The sequence below is a fragment of the Peromyscus eremicus genome, chromosome 13 (genome assembly GCF_949786415.1).
Source record: "Peromyscus eremicus chromosome 13, PerEre_H2_v1, whole genome shotgun sequence".
NCBI lineage: Eukaryota > Metazoa > Chordata > Mammalia > Rodentia > Cricetidae > Peromyscus > Peromyscus eremicus.
The window spans coordinates 60,481,099-60,501,310 of record NC_081429.1 but is presented as its reverse complement, the minus strand read 5'-3'; the positions used below and the strand labels follow the sequence as shown (position 1 = coordinate 60,501,310).

The 20,212-nt window shown below is 44.0% G+C and overlaps 1 protein-coding gene across 1 annotated transcript in view; it reads right to left on the bottom strand.

Annotated features, from left to right (window-relative positions):
- Positions 1-7,177: 7,177 nt before the first annotated feature.
- The window catches only part of Stat4 (signal transducer and activator of transcription 4), an 88,894-nt gene continuing 75,859 nt past the window's right edge, over positions 7,178-20,212 (bottom strand). The window contains exons 14-23 of the mRNA XM_059278372.1: positions 17,966-18,049; positions 16,524-16,622; positions 13,930-14,065; positions 12,496-12,545; positions 12,175-12,269; positions 11,736-11,872; positions 11,326-11,517; positions 9,142-9,208; positions 8,643-8,751; positions 7,178-7,388 (exon numbers count right to left, since the gene is read on the bottom strand). Coding sequence (XP_059134355.1) covers positions 7,365-7,388; positions 8,643-8,751; positions 9,142-9,208; positions 11,326-11,517; positions 11,736-11,872; positions 12,175-12,269; positions 12,496-12,545; positions 13,930-14,065; positions 16,524-16,622; positions 17,966-18,049 — 993 coding nt within the window. The 3' untranslated portion in view covers positions 7,178-7,364. The remainder of the gene's footprint in view (positions 7,389-8,642; positions 8,752-9,141; positions 9,209-11,325; positions 11,518-11,735; positions 11,873-12,174; positions 12,270-12,495; positions 12,546-13,929; positions 14,066-16,523; positions 16,623-17,965; positions 18,050-20,212) is intronic.

Genomic DNA, 20,212 nt, shown 5'->3' with positions numbered 1-20,212 from the left:
GCCCCCCGCCGCGCCACGCCCCCCGCCGCGCCATGCACCGCGCATCTGCAGGACCGCAGAAGGCTCTCCCGCGCGGGACGAGAGCTGAGGTTGCGCGGGCCGCTGCGGACTTGACGGGAGCGGAGGGTCTCCTCGTTCTCCTCGTCCTTCTTTCCCGCGACTCTCCCTCCCTCGCGTGCACATGGGATCCCCCAGGTCCTGAGCCAGAGATGGGGTGTGTGAGCACCTCGTTGGCTGGAGGCGCGAAGCGGGGGCAGGCGCATCCTTTCCTGGAGTTTTTTCGTGACCCCTGCCACCCAGGGTGGAAGAACCAGAAGGGAGGAGAATCGCTTAGTCACTGGAAAATGATTCTGACTTTGGCTGACAAAGGAAAAGGCCCTGGGCCCTGCCTGCCGTTTTTATGACTTATCTGAACCTGGGAGGCAGAGGGATTGAGTCCTGTAGCTCTCCTTATTGGCAGCAGTCTAGGTACCGTGTGAAGGACCTGCCTAAGTGGCACGCACAGCCAGGTCTCTGCAGTGAGCACCCACACACCCCACTTCCACACCCCAACATACAGCTGATACATAAATCCCACAAGGAAAGACCACGTTTATTTCCCGCTGTTGCAACTCTGGACCAGCAGGACAACATGCAGAGCCCAGGGCAAAATGAAAATGTGGGGCAAGTGGAAACCCTACTAAGGTTCTTGAGGCAAGGCACGCAGCCACTCAATTAGAGAGTCTGAATGCCCTGTCCCGCAGAAGCCATTCCACACGGACGAACACGGGGTGGGGGTGTTCATTTCAAAAGAGTCCTTGTTAGATGTTCGTTTGAACACAAACTTACATATAAGGAAGAAATTTTATACCACCATTCCCGTGTTTACGTCTTTTGGCTTTCTACAGCATTGGCAATAGAATCCAGAGCCTTTTGCTTTCCCCACAGAGGGCCCTACATAATTTGGTCCATCTGCCTATTTCCTCATTATATCTCTCTCTGTCGGTACTTCGGGCTCCTCTCCCTTCACCCTTGGCTTCCTGGGTTCGTGAAATACCCCAAGTTTTTAACCTACTGGTCCTTGGGATGCTGGCTAACGGGACAAGTTCATGGGCTGCCATCCTGCCATATTGGGTCACCTCCTTAGAAAGGCCTTCACTGATCACTTCTTCCAATAACGTTTTATAACACTCATAACACTAAATCTGCCCCTCTGTATTATTGTCTGTTTTCATTTATCCTCACCAGAGCGTAGCCATTTCAGGAGAGACTTTTACAGCTTTGCTCAACTCACATGTCATGAAAGGAACCTACAGCCTCAATGTGTCTGTGTGTGTAATTGAAAGGACCAGGCAAACGCCATAACAGGCTGCTCAGTCTTCTCTCAGAGATCAGGCCTCAATTTCAGTTTCCTGAGACTTGAGTAAGCAGTTTCTGGGAGGGCCGTGAACAAAAGACATAGATAGTCCTTGCAGTAGCTCCCTTTCTGCATGTACTCTGTTCAAGGTTCAGCCAGTTGTTTACTGTCTGGGACCCATCACCAACTTAGAGCTACGTGCATGAGTCAAGGACAGACCCTGGGCCACTGAGTTAGCCCCGACAGTCAGTACGCGCTAGGCCAGCCAGCCTCCACAGCAGCTCAAGGACAGAGCCTGGGACTTGTCCAGGCCCGCCCAAAAGTGGTAACTGTAACCCCCAACTAACCCTAGCCAATTAAAAGTTACTAACATGATTGCCACTCACATAAACCAATCCTGAGTCTGTTCCTATGAAGTCTGTAGACCCCAAGCTCCCTTTGCTTTAAAAACCCTGCCTCATTGCTACTCAGGGTCTCTCCTGCCCTGCTGCTGCGTCAGACAGACGGAGTCCCGAGTTAACTTGCAATAAAAAGACTTTGCTTTTGCATCAGATTTGTTCTTTTGGTCTTTGGGGGACTCTGGATACAATGTAATGATCACCTTCTCCCCTATAAATACGTAGAGTGACACTGTATGCTCACTCTGGGAGAACTGAGCAAATTGACATAGAAATTGTTGTGACTCAGGTGGGAAATCCTGCATGAGAAAGGCAGTACTTGATACAGATCAGTTCTCAGGATTATTTCTAATGCATTTCTATCATTAACACTGGGGGTAGGGATCACAGGCTAATTCGCCTATTTAAACCTTACAAAGGCCCTTAGGCCTACTGGGCTGTGCATATATACTCTGAAAAACTTCCCTACAGAATGTAAATGCGAAGGCCAGTCCTTTGTGCCACCCCCACACTCGCTGCCGGTTTACCCTGTCTGGATGGTTTCTCTATTTCTTTGCATCTGTAGAATAGATGTTTAAGGCAATGACTGTCAGTCCTGACAGAATGTTGTGTGGGCCTTGCACAAGTGGCAATGGAAGGCAGGGTTAGGGGATATTTCAGGGACACGGGGTTCACCTGCAAATGGACAGACATGGTGGCTGCTAGGTACACATGGGAGATATCTAAATCGACGCAAAGCTGGGAATTAATAACACATGATTCTAGATCATTTACCGGAGCTTAGAAGTTGGGCTGGCAGCAACACTAAGAGGAAGTCTGTTCTATGCCGTATCAAAAACAGGTGTGCTGTGGTTAGACAGGATGTGTTCAGGAGATGTTCTGTGAGTCTAGAGCTGTAGGTATCCTAGAGAGAATTCTAACTTGGTCTTGCAGGCCAACCAAAAAGCAAAGGGAAGGGATGAGCCATTGTTCTTCTTGTGTTCAAGCACTGGTATTAACTGTCTATTAAGATTAGATTGTGCTGGACTCTAGGGATAGTCCTGCTAACGGAGCTGTCCTTGTCCCATGCATGCAGAGGACACATGAGATGTGCATTTCCTCGGGGACTTAGAGGAAGCTGTAGAAAAGGCATGAGCTGAGCCTTCCTCCCACATGCTGACACACGAGCACATTTGGCAGGGAGGCTATTCAGAGCCTGAAGCATGTATGAACATTATCCAGGAGAGGGTTGGCAGAACAAGATTGGAGAATTGAAACAGCGGAGGGAGGTGAGGTAGTCCGAGCCTCACAGACTTTGGAAAGATCTGTTGAGAATCATTGTCCTTATTCAAAGTTTAATGTTAAATATACTTTTATATTATGGACCTTTTTGGCAGTCTGACAAAACCTATGAACATGTCAAAGCATAATATCTTTAGTTAAAATTCATAAGATTAAAAAGGAAACCAGTTACAATGAAATATATATCTAGTGAACTTGGTGATACATAGAACCAGACTGAAATCATCTTTGTGACATAATGCAAGGCTTCTTCATGAGTGGCCGTAACTGGGATCTATCAGAGGGTGTGAGGAATGCAGTTCCTAAACTGTGCTTAGTATATACAATATTCCGAGGTGACTAGGACTGTGACATGAGATATAAGTGGTATGGGTTATGATTTGCTGCCTTTAACTCAAAATTGATGGAAATCTCAACTCAGCTAGAAGTTAGTGGAAATAAAGCTATCAGTTCAAATTCATGAGCTGTTCAAATTCATGAGCCCCTGAATTCTATCCCTCTACTCCAGTAAAATGTGGAGTGTTACGAGTCATCCAAAGATTTGAAGCAGGAGTGGAAGGATTCCATTTTTATTTTTATTATTGTATGATGTTTGGATGTGTGAGTCCAGTCCCATGTGTGCACAGAGACCATGTGGAGGTCAGAGATGAACTTGCAGGAGTAACTTTTCTCTTCCCACGTTCTTTTTGAGGATTCTCTTGTGTCTGGCAGGCTTCTCACTCCAGGCTGGCTGATCTCTGAGTTTCTACACAGTTCTCCATCTCTACATAGGTCACAGAAGCGCGTCATTTGTTATGTGTGTTCTTGGGACCAAGCTCAGATTGTTGGGCTTCTGTGGTGAGTGGGTTTTGTAGCTTTATCACAATGTGGTTTATTTTGTAGCTTTATCGCAGAGTCCTCTTCATAAGGATCCAGATAGGTGTGGTCTGCGCTTTATAGCGATTTCATAACCCTATGGATTTGTTAGAATTCACACTGACACAATGAAAAGAGTTCATTTAGTTGTATATTAATTATACTGAGAAGCCAGATTCTAAAAGTGCAATCAGTTGATTCACTAAATGTTCAGGTTCAACTTTTAAAAGGTATCTGCCCTTTGTCAGAAATTGGAGCAAGTATGAACGGTACCCGGTCTGCTAAGTCTGAACTGTGTCATTATTTACTCAACAGTACAGAAAAGTCCTATGCTTGACCCAAAATTTTATCCCCTCTACTTCAGGGAGTGCACGGGCCTCCTGAACCACGTGAGGTGAAGAAATATTGGTTGCACACGCATGTGGGGGCCAGAGGACAGTCTTGAATGTCGTTCCTCAGGAGCTGCCTACCTTTCCCTCGAGAGACGGTTGGCTTGGCGTTAACCTACGAGGTGGGGCTGTCTGACCAGTGAGCCTCAGGGATGCTGCCTTCCTAGCTCTGTGGTTACAGACAGATGAGTGTTTGTGTGTGTGTGTGTGTGTGTATGTGTTTGTGTGTGTGTGTGTGTGTGTGTGTGTGTGTGTGTTTTATGTGGATTTTCATCCTTTAAACTTCAGTTCTGGTGCTAGCAAGAAAAAGAGTTTACTGACTGAACTATCTCCCTAGTTGAAGTGATTAAAAACGATTTGGAAAATGTGTATCTGTGATTGGTCTGGGACCAGTGAGAGGAGAAAGAAAAGATTTTGAAATCAAATCTGTATCTTATTTCATTAAAAGCATCTATTTGCCATCAGCTTGTTATGGACTGAAGGTTTGCGTCTCCCAAGTTCATGTGCTGAAATCAAGGCTTAAATCGGAAACATTCCCGCTGATTTATACTCTGAATGCTTGTTTCTGGGCACTGTTTTGAAGGTTATGGATCTTTTAGGAGGTGGGGCCTAGCTGAGGAAGTAGGTTACCCGCTTTGGAGGTTAAAGCTACTCTTAGTTCTGGCCTGCCTTTTCTTCTGTCTGCCTGCCACACTGAGAACAGCCTTGCCCTTGCGTCCTCTGGAACTGCTCCTCCATGTGTCCCCGCCATGATGGACTGACATCAAGAGCCAGCTAATGTCCCCTCCCTGCTTCTGTCGGGGATTTGGTCACAGAGGCTCTAACCTGTGACTCTCCCCAAGATGAGCTCTCAGGAACGGGACTGTCACCCTCACATGAGCTCCCAGGGCGCTCTGCGCTGTATGATGACACAAGAAGATGAAACGTTGCCTTTCTGCAGCCCGGAAGAGGGAGAACCCGCCCCTGCTGGCGGCACCCAATCTTAGACTTCCAACTTTTGGAACGGTGAGAAGAAATAAGTTCCCTTGCTGGAGCCGTACCGTCATGGTACTTTTATAACAGTCTAAACTAAACCACAGTTAAACAGAAAAACCCATGGCTGTAGGGTTTGGTGGAAATACGCTCTAAATTCCATCCTGTTGCATAGCTCGTGGCCCAGTTTAAATTAGACTAAACAGGAATCTCCTCTGGCCAAATCCTGTCACCCAAAAACATGATCTCTGAAGTACAAGCCACACTTGAGGAAATATCTTGCAACTGTGGAGTCAAGAACTTGGTTTTGGGGGCTAGTTGTATACTGTGTTCATGAAGGAGCCAAGTTAGATTCCCAGAACCCACACCTGGCGGCTTACAACTGCCTGTAACTGCAGCTTCAGGGAGATCCAATACCCCTGGAGTCTGAGGGTGCTTACACTTATGTGCACATGCCTGCCCTAGGTTAAAAATAATATAAACTAAGCTTAGAAAGAGAACTTATTTTGATTTTTCTGGATGCAAATAAAAATAACCACTTAATGAACTCACAAGGCAACTCCTGCTTCTAGTGAAGAGAGCAAACCCCGCCTTCCATGCGCTCTCTAGTCCAGCACCAACAGCACGCGATGGCTGGGAACACAGTCCAGCACCAACAGCTCACGATGGCTGGGAACACACAGAGAACCTTGGCATTCTGTCACCAAGCTCTATTTTGAAAACTTTTTACCATGTCTGCTAGGTAGGTATGAATTTGTGGCACTTTTCAAAAATTCCAGGGAATGAGAAGCTTCTAAAACCCTGTTGACATCTCAGTCCAATGCAGCATTTCCTGGTAGGAAATGACAAGCTTACTGTACTGCCCACATTTATAGGATTTCCTTCAGTTTGACTCTCAGTTTCAGGCGACTTCAGGAAGCTGATTTCCAGAAGGCCGTAGGAACTGAGAATGTCCTGAAGTTGGCCTCGTCCTCATCACATACAAGACACCATCAAGAGCAAACGGGTAAAGGACTAGGCTTGGGACAGGTGGCAGGCTGCTCCATAGAGACAGCCGGCAGCTTAGCTGGGAATGTGAGTGAGCACCAGAGATAAGGCTAACTGGCGTGTGTGTGTGTGTGTGTGTGTGTGTGTGTGTGTGTGTGTGTGTGTGTGAACCTGAATACATACACACGGAAAGGCCGAAGGCAGAGTAAGCAATGACATCATAGACCACAGTCAGGCTGAAATAATGCCCAAAGTACCCCTGCAGCTTATAGACTTGCAATGCTACTCAGTCAAGCACCTCCCTTCTCTCCACCAGAGACTGAAAGGTCTTGCCCCTCTGTAGTCTCAGGTTAAGTTACCAGGACCAGAGACAAGTGGAATCAGAAGGGATGGCTGAACCAACCCATAGAGATGGGAAGTGTGCAACCTACAGGTGATGTCAGAAATCCCAGGTCCAGGCTGCTATCTGCATCCCAGTCTGCATTTCCTGAGACTTCTACCCATCTGTCCACGTGCAGTGCTTTTAATGTTAGCGCACTTATGTACAGGGATGACTCTGGATCCTGCATCCTACTGAGAGGCCCAGCCTGGTAGTGGCACCAGTAGCTGTGAGCATCACAGATGTGATGAGGTTGGCCTGGCAATCTGGAGGCTTCATGATTCATCCCTGGGGGCCTGTGAATCTCTGCTGTTCATGTCCCATCATTTCCCCATCTTGGATCTACTTTGATGATTCTTATCTAGGTTTCCAGCTAAACCTTCCTGTGGTTTTGAGTAATTCAGACACGATACTGTATTCTTGACCCACCCTGAAATGTTAACATAGCTTCCAGAGCCAAAATAATAAATAAGGTCTGAGAAATAAAGTCAGAAACAAATGCATGCAAAGCAGCCTTCTGTTATATTGTCACGAACATAAGTTTCTCGAAGCTGTCTTTTCCTGCATGTTTATCTGAAGCTTTGGTTTTTAGCATTTTAGTCACGGCACTCCCAGTTGGGGATGTCACCTAGTGAGAGGAAAGCTTCGGATTTGTGCCATTTTCTGGAAACCGGTATTTACAAAGCTGGAGAAATGAACTGTGGACTTCGGCAAAGAACAGTCTCCGTCTTCATCTGCTCTCTTCCTTGAAGAGTCGCTTTATACCGTCACTCAGAATACGGAGACTTCATCTAAGATTGAAAACGGAAATGATGGTTAAGGAAGCTGTTTTGCAAATGAGTCAGTTTTGAGGGAGTAAACACTCTTTTGTCTACTAAACAATCCGTAATCTTCCTACCAATTAACTAAGAATTCATTAAAGTAATTAGGGCTGATCAGCCTGAAATAAAAGGTGTAATTCGAGTCGATGAAAAACTGCGCTAAGAAGTCCACTCATGGGGCAGGCAAAGCGGCTCAGGGGGTGAAAGCTCTTACCCAAAGGCCCGCGTTCAACACACAGACACACACAATAATTAAAAACTAAAAACCCACTCATTGCACTAAAAATAATAGGAAGTGGGTACAAAATGCGGCAAAACTTCAGATGTAAATAACTTGGTGAGTTAAGGACATCCAACATTGGAGTAAGCCATGGGTTTTCCATCCTTGGAAGTCTTGAAGAATGTAATACCTTTTGACTTTTAGCCAAGAACCAGTTTCCTGGGCATCCAGATCCCTGCAAGGTTTGGTTCACCTGATGTATTCACCTGATGCATTCACCTTACATAAACTGGGGCTGTTAAACCCTTTTACAGCATTGGGGGACGGAAACAAATAGAATGCATCCCAAGTAACATTACAGATGATGACACGGTTCTTAAAGAATACTTATGCTTGGGCTGGAGAGATGGCTCAGCAGTTAAGAGCACTGGTTGCTCATCAAGAGGACCCGGGTTCAATTCCCAGCCCCCACGTGGCAGCTCACAACTGTCTGTAACTCCAGTGTCAGGGGATTGGACACCTTCACAGCAATGCATATAAAGCAGAGTTAAGTAAACTATTTAAAAAATACTTGTGCTCTTATTGTTCTTCATGCGCTAGATGGAAGGGCCGCAGAGACTGGCTATGCAACAACTAAGTGAAGTTGGAACTTGTGGTTCCTGAATGTCTTAAGAGAATTGCCAGAGCAGACTTACAGACCTTGGTTGTGTGTGTGCTGGGGGGTGGTATGGCCCATGGCTGCACCAGGAAGAGGGGTACAGGGACATTTGGCCCTTTGGTGTTGTGGTAAACACCTCAAAGCAGTTCTTTCAAGCCACGGTGTTTGCTCTTGGTATCTACATCCTTAGCAACGTGCATGCCGCACCAACAGCACCCTCTGTTACAGACTCTCGAATTCGGGCTAGCAACCACGCTTTCTCCTCGCCCAGGCAGTGCGGCAAACCCTGGGGTTCACACTTGTTTCACTGCACACACCCTAGACCATTGAAAGGGGGAGGACGTACTGCAGTTTCAATCGTGGTGGGGCTCAGGTTTTCTCTCAGCACAGCGTATACACTCGGAGACATGGGGAGAAGGTCTGAAGGAGACTGTGGCTCCATGGCGTCGCTGCGGCTTAAAGAGACAACAGGAGAATATTACAAGGGTTATAACATAATAGCTCATGGTCACCTGCTGTGTCCAGGACTCGCTGAGCGCTTTATCTCTCTGTGACACTGAGCTGCCTAATTCATCACTTCATGTCAGAGCATTCAATCTGCTATGGAGTATATGGCATATAAAAAGGCAGCTTTATAATTCCAGCCTTCACAGACTGGAGAGTGTGCCCTGAAGACTAGCTTTAGGTGTTCAAAGAAATGAGACATGAAAGGCTTTATTGGGCATTAAAAATGCTTTGTCCTCAGTTATGTGTACTCTGATCTGCCCTTAAATCTTTTAGGAAAGCTTTTTGAAAAAAAAATCAATTCAATAATAAATATTTTACATGTGACTAAAGTTACTCACATTGTTGAAATAGGGATAAAAACTGAAGGAACATAACCTTTGTCTCCCCGTTCTGTTGGCCTTGAAACTGAAAAAGAAAGGCACAATGTTGGAGAGAAATGTTAGCACCATTGATAAAATTGGAAATAAAACATCTAGGAAAGTATCTGCAATGCTCAGAAGAAAATAAATAACGTGGTTGTCTTGTAATTCACAAATACTTTTAGTTGAATGGAAGAAATAGCCACACAGGCGAACGTGAAATGCAAGGGTAAACATCAAGACTCTTAGCAGGCTGACGTGACCTCAAATACTAATGACTCTAAAATATCTGATGACAGCTGAGACTCTCCTTCATCATCTGCCCTTCATGTTGCATTGAAGTTTGGCAGTAGTATCCTATTCATTTGTATATTAGGAAATTTATAGAGCTGTAGTGTCTCTCAAAGGTCCTTGCCTTAAAGGTTTGGTTGTCAGTCTGTGGGGAAAATGTGGGGCCTGGAGGAAGGACAGTCACTGGGTGTGTGCTTTACGAGGAATACTGAGATTTCAGCCTCTTTCTTCTCTGCTTCCAGGTCACACACTCCCACCATGATGTCTAACTGCAGGCCTAGAGGTGATGGGGTCAACCTCCATAGACTGAAAGCTTCCAAACTGTAAGCCCAACAAATCTTTGTCTTTGACTGACACATATAGGAACACAGTTCTTTTCATTAGAATGCCAGTCATAACCTTATTACTACACAGAGGTTTTGAAGCAGGTACACCAGCTTGCCTAGAAGTGACATTATACCACGACAACCACCACAGTCCCACAGTAATGGCAATGGACAAACCTTGGTCTTCCCAGCTACACCATGCTGATCTAGTGGCAGCACAGTGTTCCAGTTTTAATTCATTGTATTGACATTTGTGTTTTGTTCTCTTAGGCATAGAGTGCCCTAAAAGCCAGTCCTCTGTATTTGTTTTCTTTTGTATTTTATTTGTTTCAGATGAAGTTGGGTGGTAACAAGCTACACTGTCTGTGATAGCTGAAGAATATTTCACAAGACAGTGCTCCTTTACTCACTACAGCTGAAGAGCCTTAGAGACGGTACACTGTTATCCCTCGGTACCGGTAGGGAACTGGGCTCTAGGACCCCTGCAGACACTTAATCCACAGTGCTCAAATCCTTTGTGTACAATGGTGTTGCATTTGTTTTGAATCTAAGCACACCTGTCTATATGCTTTAAATCATTTCTTCTAGGTTACCTACAATACTGCTTCAATATAAATGTTGTTTTAATAGTTGTTATCCCATGCTGTTTATAGAAGAAAGAAAAGGTTTACACGTTCAATGCAGTTGCAATTTTTAAAAGCCATTTTTGATCTTTGGTTGACTGAGTAAGATGTGCACACTGTGGATACAGAGGCCAACTGCGCTTTCATGCGAGAGAATGGTGAGCCCCTTACCTCAGACAGCTAATTTTATGAATTGTCTTTTGTGTATTCAATATTTACTGAATGCCTATTTGGACAGTTACTCCTCTAGGCCCTTAGGGTATGTGGAAGAAAAGTATGCCAAGGTAGGAGAATGAAGCACAGATCCCCATGTCTCTTCTTTGGCAGAGAATAAACACTCTGAGTAAAGATTACAGTAAGGCCGGATGGGGCATATGACTAGCCTAGTAGTCATCAAATCCTGAGTTCCATCCCCAGTCTCTCTCTCTCTCTCTCTCTCTCTCTCTCTCTCTCTCTCTCTCTCTCTCTCTCTCTGTCTCTCTCTGTCTCTGTCTCTCTCTCTCACACACACACAGAGATCACAGTAAAGCAAAAAACTTAATTCTTAACCTTCAAGTTTCTTTACAAAATACAGGTCTCCAGACCTGCTGCATTTTTGCAATCATCCCCCGCCCCCCGCCCCCAGTCACAGAAGTGCAAGGATCAGCACTCCTCTTTGAAGGAGGATGAACTCCAGGCTCTACACAGGGCTGGTTTGGCCATGGTGAAGTCTAGCTGCAGCTATGGTGAAGTTTAGCTGCAGCTATGAATGTTACTCTTACTAACCACTAACACAGCACTTTGTTTCCTGAGACTCTGCCTCCATCTGACCCTAGAATATTACAGAGGTCAAAGTAATGAAAAGGAGGAACTTCCTTCTCTTTGTTCCGACTTGACATCATTTTCCAAAACCTCAAGAGAAAAGTAAATACAAAGGGCATCACCTTCGCAAGGCTGGGAGCTGTAGTGTTTACCGAAGGCTTTGTCTTTGGGAATGTCGGGGTAGAGGTACTTGAGAGGGTTCTCGGGAATGTTCTCAGCCATGATGACCTTGTAGTCCCGCAGGATGTCAGCGAATGGCAGAGCCGACAGACGCCCTTTGTTGTAGGGTTCTACGGAGTGGAATCTCACTTCTCCTGAAAACACAGAGACTGGAACGTTTCTTTGTGGTTGCTCCTCCTATACCCACGTTATCTCCATAGCTAAAAGGTATGAGCTTGTGAAGTCTGGCCAGTGCAGGCCGTATGTGCAACGGAGGGTGGCAAGGTGGGCGTTCAGAATCCACAGGTACCCGGTTACATGGACCAACTGGACCAACTCACACTCAAACCAACGAGTGAGTGTGGCTACATACCGTTTTCAGAGTGGTCCACCCAGGTGAAGGTGATCCCTCCCAGATGGCTCTCGCTGAATCGTAACAAAAATGTCCCGGGCATTTTATCCTTGAGCAGAAACCTCTCCTTCTCTTTGCTCACAAAGCCCATGATGTACCTAAAATTAAAGGAAGGGCAAGACACGGTCTCATCTGGTTATTGTTGCATCTTCATTTATTTCATTCATAAAGAAAAGACCGAGCTCTCACATCATTACACAATTCATATATATATATATATTAGACAATACATACATATAGGATATATGTACAATATATTATTATAGAATATATAATATTATAGTCTCTGAAGAAACTACAATTGTGCTTTTCTCCTAAATACACTTAAAAAAAAAAAAAGGAAAAAAGATAATTAAAGCAGAAAAAAGTATTCATATGAACAAGAGAGCTATAAACTCACCCATCAATCCAGAGGGGAAGAATGTGTTTTTTAATTAGGTCCAATATTGCTTCAAGCCAGGTCCAGAAGGTAAATGGTTTGCCAGGCAAATGTTCCTGTCAGGAGGAAGGCGTACACACGGACAAGGACAGTGACTGAAGCTGCACCCTGACAGAACTCATTCTAACTTGGACAAATGTTCCCTGTGAGCAGGACAGGACTTTCTGCTACAGTCACCCTCATCCAGGAACTCCTCCAAAACTTAGGTAATGACATGGAGCCTTAGAAAGCAGCATCATGACCAAGAACTTCCTAGACGACACCCCCCACTGCCATGTGTACCTTGCAGAACTTGGCCCAGGTGAGGTGACCATCGCTGTAGTTAGACTGAACTAAAATGAAAGAAAACAATTAACCACAGTGAGACTTTATTCTGTGCTTGATTTAGTTCCTCCCGCCCCTCTCTGCAAGCATCTCTCATGGGCTTGCAATGGAGATACAGTGTCTGAGTGCTTATGGAGGGTCTGATGTGTCATCCTGGTGCCTAAGAAGTTCAGTATCTGTAAACTGCTTTATGAGGAAGGAGCAGACAATGGCTTTAGGAAGCTCCATGAATGGGGGGGATGAGCTGGCAGAGGGCTAACGGAAGCCACTCCAGGGAGGAAGAACAATGGGGGACGAGGAGCTGTGGGAAGAGCATGGCACTTACTAGGAATAGCAGAAACAGCCTAGGGTGGCGACTTGCCCATTAAAATGAAAAGAATGGACTAGAAATCATGTAGGTAATAAGCAGCAACAGCTATTTTGACCTAGAACACTGAAAAGAACTACTATAGAATGTCTAAGGAAACTACATTTCTGTGGATAATTTGCTAAAGACCCTGAGATTATAGTTGTAGTCCATACTAATATATGCTACTGCTAGTAACATACTAATACATTTAAAAGCGTTAGCTACTCATTAACAAAACTTTACCAATAGCTACTGCTGCTGTTTGTGAATCCAGGATAAAAAATTACGTTCAATAAGTGTTTAAATTGTCCAAAAGACCAGATGTGTCTGAATGCCCACTGATGAGCCAAAAGGTGCACGTGGCAAGCAAGCCAGCATCACATGAGCCCATCTGCCACCACGGATTCTGAGCAGATCGGGCTTTGGTACTAGTTTAGCTGCAAATGCACACACATTCAGTGTGAGCTCTCCCTGGTGCTGAGGGCGCTTGCTGGTCAAAATTCAGGTATCTTTAAGAAACTCAAGCAAAGCTTAGACTGACGTTAGTACATGAAATGCTGATGACATCTGCAAAATCCAGACACCGAAGCTTCCTTAATGTGCAGAATTAAGTCATTGCTGGTGTGTTTAAAATTCTGTTACCATTCCTGTACTTGACCCAGCCTGTTCCAGCTGGTTAACATCACCCTGAAAGCTTCACAGCATGTTCAGAGGAAGTGGTTTAAGCACTTCTGGAAACCAGAGTGTGAGGGGAAAGGAAGGAGCACCGGCCTGGCTCACAGTGTGGCTCTGCTGCCTCCTGGCTGTGTGGTGAGGCTGTGACCCCTGAGCCTCAGTGTCCTCAAATCAAGACACTACTGTCGGCCCCAAGGAACACTGTGAGAATTAAAAGTAAAATAACACTTAGCCCTGTGCCGGCAACACATAGGAGGCATTCGGTGAACTGTGACAGTCATCAAACTTATCAGCAGTAGTGACGTTAACTGCTTTAAAACACCCAGGTGCTACAAACAGACACACCCTCCGTGCCTACCAGCTCTCACCTGTGAGCTTCTCTGCCAGCATGTTGAGCTGGTCTGAATTAAGGCCACGACCGACATAGGACGAAAACTGCCAGCTCATCACTTCCAGGAGTTGACTCAAAGTGACAGGCGGAGGATTATTAAAGAAAACCAAGTTCTGAAATAGAGTCACGGTGATTGTATCTGTTAATCGCACAGGGAGCATCACATTGAACACATCACAGTCCTGATTTAAATTCAGGGTCAAGTGAAGTCAACAATACAGACTGTCGATCTTTTCAGTGCGTTTGTTCCTTAATATAATACAACTCGGGATCTGACTTTCCTGATAAAATCACTTGACATTGCCCAACATTCTCTGGACTACCAACTCAACTAGCAATCAACTTACACAAGTAGTTACTGTAACTGGACAGACAAACTTCCCTGAAATACTATTCATCTTAAACATGTTTAATTGGCTCATCATGAATGAGGGTGTCCAACAAAGATCACAAGACAGGAAGAAGAGAAGGGAAGTGAAAGAATTTCTAGGGACGAGGTTTTCTCCTTGAGAAGCATGTCTGGAAAATGACCAGTGAGGGCAGAATCTAATTAAGGAATGAGAGCTTGGAGTTTGAAGGAATAGAGGGTTAATAAGTCAGTGTTAGTTGCCTGGTATGGTTTCGTGAAGAGGCTGTGACCTCAGTCTCCAGATCTTTACGCTGGAGCCAAGTTGCTCTGGGAGGCTGTGTGTGGTGGCCTTGGCAGCTTCCTAGCAGAATGTTGCTAAGGAAACCCAAGTGGGGTGTTGCATTGAAGGACAGAAGCACCTCACTTTCCTCCCATTCCCCAAGGTTGGAAGAGATGAGCAGACATGTGAAGTGTCATTTAGTGCCAAGGGCTTTTCTTGGTCTTAAAGACTAAAGAATTATCCTGTAGATTCTTTGGCCCAGGAGGAATCTTAGCCCCCAGCAGCCTTTCCCTTTGCAGTTAATCTGTCTCAGATGCCTGGGCATCTGGGGATGAGGGTGAACAGGGCTGTGTGGTGATATTGTGTTCCCCAAAATATTGTGCACCCTAATAAATTTATCTGGTGTCAGAGAACAGAATAGCCACTAGACAGACATAGAGACCAGAAAATGGTGCACACTCGCCTTTAATCCTAGCCTTCTGGAGGCAGAGATCCATCTGGATCTCTGTGAGTTCAAAGCCACACTGGAAATAGCCAGGCATGGTGACTCATGCCTTTAATCCCAGGAAGTGATGGCAGAAAGCAGAAAGGTATTTAAAGTGTGAGGACCAGGAACTAGAGCTGGTTAAGCTTTTAGGCTTTTGAGCAGCACAGTTCAGCTGAGAGGCATCCAGTCTGAGGAAACAGGATCAGCTGAGGAATTGGCAAGGTGAGGTGGCTGTGGCTTGTTCTTCTTCTCTGATCTTCCAGCGTTCAGCCCAATACCTGGCTCCTGGGTTTGTTTTTACTAATAAGACCTTCTAGGATTTGTGTTACAGGGCTGAACTATTGATCTGTCTCAGATGCCCGGGCATCTGGGGATGAGGGTGAACATCGCTGAGCCATTTTTGGAATATTCCATTAAAGGGAAAAGGCACAGAAAGAGGACCCATTTAGTGATCAAGTCTTACACAGTCACCCAGTGGAAATAATTCTTCTGGCAGAAACTGATTTATATAAAGAAGGACGGTTTTATTTTGGCTGTTTCTTCTGGAACTAAATACTTGGCAACACAACACACAGTTTGTAGTTTCATTTTCTCTCTCTTTAAAAACAGAGCAAGAGGGAGTGTGAAGTAACCTTCTCTCTCTCTCTCTCTCTCTCTCTCTCTCTCTCTCTCTCTCTCTCTCTCTCTCTCTCTCTCCCTGGTTTTCATGAAAAAACCTCTATAATCACTGGCGCAGTTTGGTCAAATGCCTCAAATAACCACCAGATGGCACTAACATCCAGCCTAAATCTTAGAGAGGCTCAAATCTATACCTAATCAACTGCAAAATTTGTGCTGTCAGAACTCAGGCAAGATTGATGGATATCCTGGCTGCTTATTTGGAAACTAATTCTGTGCCTTTCTAGAAGAGACTGAGAAAAAGTGTGCTGGGAAGTTAAGGCAGTCAGACATCATGTTCTGACAGCAATTAGACAGAAAATTCTGGAACAAGGTGTTTCCCTGCAGTCCAGTTAGTGTAGCCACAGGACAGCCTTAGAACTCATAGTGATGCAGTCTTGGGGCCGATCAGAACTCAGGAATGGCCAGCACCTGCCGCAATTACTATCCAGAACTCTCAGAGTACAAGTCTGCCAGAACACACAACCTCCTCATTATTGTTATAATTAATTTTGAGGCAGGATCTTGCTATGTAGCCCAGGTTTGACTCAGACTTGCTTCAAATCACAATCTCCCTGCCTTAGACTTCCAAGTGCTTGAATTCTAGATATGTGCCATCATGTTCGGCTTGAGCAAAACACGTTAAACATGACCTAACATCAGCTCCAGCAGAACACCTTAAACATGACCTAACGGGACTCACACATCTAGAAAAACCCTCACCACCACCACATGCACATTGTTGAAAGAAAAAGTTACGTAGGATGAGAAATGGAGAGACAGGAATAGGAACTTTACCTGGCAATCGTTGGTTGACACATTGTACCAAATGATGGATGCCCAAGCATTAGGCAGTTGGCTGACATTAGAAATCATCACCACAGGTAATGAGCTTGTCTAGTTAAAAGAAGAAGAAGAAGTTTACAGGTAGTCCAAACTTGCATTAATACTACTCCTGACCTTCTCTTCTAGAAGGCCATTTCAAGTTAACTCCCTTCTTCCTATCCTGGTACCCAGGTGCCATGTGAATAACTTTTGAGCACACACACAAGCTGGAGTACAATAAGACAGGAACTCTTCGGGGCACCAGAAGCCAGCAATCAGGCAGTTTCCTCAGCATCTTCCTGGACATTGAGAAATGACTATACTTCCTTACGTCACACAATGTCCCAAATACAACCAAAGTGGCTTTTGTGATGATTTTAAGATGTACTAAAAATTTGATCTGAAATTTACTTTGGTAATGAACCACCATAATCAAATTATGACCTAGTGCCTAATTAAAGTCCGTACTGGAGAGGTGCCCTATGGGAGTTGGAGCTGCCCTGTCTGCTTCAGTTTCATACCATTGCCGATGCAGTTTTCTATCCTACAAAGTAAACAGGCTTTCACAGACTAGCCTGGGAGGCTAAGCACTGTACACTAGGCCCTTCCTAATAGACACAAAGTTCCTGTGGCTAGTAAATACCCAGGAACTGAGGAACCAAGCAGCTTATGGAAGTGGTGGCTTAGGGGAAAGAGGTGGAGGATTTTACACACATTTGAATGCTCAGACAAAAAGGAAAAGGCAGAATCTAAAACAACACACTGTTAAGTAGAATCACCCTCAAGATACCTGAAATGGAGCACGTTAACAGATACACTGATTTGTTTATTCAACATATATGGGGCCTTTAGCATGTGCTAGGAACTGTGTATAGACAATGGTGTACAAGCAAAGCATGGCGCCCTGACTTTAAAGAACTCATGATTAACGTGCTCAGTGTAACACCCCAAGGTTTCTTTACTCTTAGAGTTCAATGGCGACTGTTAGATGATCATAAAACAATGTACCGCCAAGATTCCTACCCGCTTTCCCTTGTTCATTACAGCAGAGAAACTTGCCAAGAGATTTTAGTATGTAACTTAAACTTTCAAAAATATACTATATGACACAGCTCAAGGATAGTTATTTCTCTTTATGCTTTCTATTAAGTATTCGTGATTCAGAAAATAATAAAAAATGTGTATAACAAATTATTCAACATCTATTGAATTCACAATGGTCATGAATTTTTTTTATTTTATCATTTTTATTTAACCAGAATGGCATCTTAACTACTTAGTGGACATTTGATGCACGGTTTTTCTAAATAATATGTGAAGACTAGACAAAGCCTGGAAGGACTGGGCTTTCGTTGTAAATGCTGACTTGTTGCTGTGAATGTTACTAGTGAGTAGATGTTTCCTGAAACCCTCACCTCCAAGTCGATGGTGAGGCCGTAGAGGCAGATCTGGGTCTCAAAGGCTATGGAGTGCAGTTCCTCCGTCACCATGTGGCAGCCCTGTGGGGAAACACGGGAGTTATTTTCTTACAAATGCAGCTTTTCTATTAGAGATCTGGCAATTCACAAAGTGAGCGTCCTCAAAAATTCCATATTATTGCTTTAAAATAAGGTAAAGTTAGAGAAATCTTCTTTCCCACAAACAGTGATTTTTCAGTTTCCAAAACATGAGTTCTTGCTTTTAAAACTCTGGTATATTTTCAGTAGTTGAAATGCAAAGTCATTTTTTATTCTAATTCTTGAAAATTAGTCCTTTGGATTTGCCAAAAAAAAACCCTAATTAAAAAAAGCCATGTATTAATGAGCCTATAAAAAGAACTTATAATCTCATAATGAATTGATTAGAAAAAGAAATCAAGGCCCCTCTGGCTAAAGATGGCATGTGAGATACATTTTCTTCTGTTTGCTCCAGAAACTTTAATAAGATTCCAGTAAAACAAAATTGTCATCTAGATTCCCAGACAGAGGCAGGGAAGTGTGGAGAAGCTGGAAGAGGTTCAAAGCTCTCAACTGCTCTGAGTCTGGAAAAGATCCCAAACAGGCCAGCTTAGAGTCCTGGCCATGCAGTGACCTCTATACCATTCCTTGACGTGGTCAAGTGATGAGAGGTTTTCTCTTCAGAGCAGAGGAGTCAGTGGAATTAGGAAAACTTTGCATTCTAGGTAGAGGACAACTTGTGGGCAGGGGTGCCGTGTCAAGCTGAAGGGAGGAAGATTCTGTGAGAGTATGTGGTGAAGTCCAGTCTGCGTCTGCATTGACATCAGGAAATATACCTTGGATGTGGACCAGACCAAAGGCAAACTCACAAATATTACTTTTAGGGATCTGCTCCCCAAGAAACAGCCAGCTCTAATAATTCATCCTGATTCTGCAGACTTGTCGTACACAGGGGACTTCTAAATGGGCCCTATGGCCTTAACTGTGAAACAGCAAGCTAACGACCGCTAGATATTTGACAAAGAGTCTCACATCTGAAATACAGATGCAAAACAAGCAAACAAAAAATCAAAACCAAACTAACAAAAAAAACTTCCAAAGAAAATACAAAAAACAAACGATTTTTTAAAAAGTAAAAAATGTACACCAGGCTCAGTTTTTTAACAAATAAATGACAAATGACCCCACTGTACTGAGTGGATATTGCTACTCCTCTGTGCCAAGCAACCATATAAAGAGTCCAAAGATGCCAATCACAATGGATAATGAAAAGCCATACCCATCCCTATCACTGTACATTTTCAGAAAACCAGAGATTGAACGGGAAGTCTAAAGTTTCAGGAGTACAGAAATGAAGTACATTTTACAAATGATTGAGAATCAGAATATAAAATAACTAGAAGGCAGGTTTTTTTTTTAATTCTGAAGAAAATTATTTCCAGCTCAGTATTCTGTACCCACCCAAACTACCAGTCCAGTGTGCCCACAGAAAGTGTTCTAGATAAGCAAAGCCTCAGGAAGCTGGCTGCCGCAACCTTCTCTCTGAAAGCTATTGCAAGAATTCCTCTAATAAAATCAAAAGAAAGAGTCAGCTAAGAAAGAGGGGGACATAGACCTAGCCAGAAGAACGAGGAGGAGATCCCTACCAGAGAAATAAAAAGAACTTTAACACAGAAAAGAAAACCAAGCCTCCAAGCAAAAGCAAGCCAAGTAACAATTGTAAACACAACTGGACGGCAAACAGGCAGGACTGGAGGGAGAAATTACAGCCCAAATCGGGTCAAAACTGTATTTTTAAATAACAGAAAACTTCACTAGCCATGAGTATGGGGGATATAACCATGGAAGAAAAGGAGAAGAGAAACACTCAGATTGACATGCTTGACCGTAAATGAGGGAGCTTCTCATTCTGATGGAAAGTTTGGGGCTGCATGAGTGACAGGTTCTTAATCAAGCAAAAACTCAAGGAACCACCACATCCAAAGAAAACTAAAAGCAATGTGAGAATGGGAACGTAATCATAGTGTGCAGCTTGACTCAGATGCTAAGTTTCACATCATTGTAATTACTTTGTGTAATATTATGAAAGTAGAGGGAAACATGTATGTACCAATACTTCACATAAATAGGTCATAACTTAATCCTGTATTCAGGAAAGAATTTAGGAATTTAATATGAAAAATTTAAAAACTCAAGAAATACCAGTATTATATCCAGAGCTCAAAA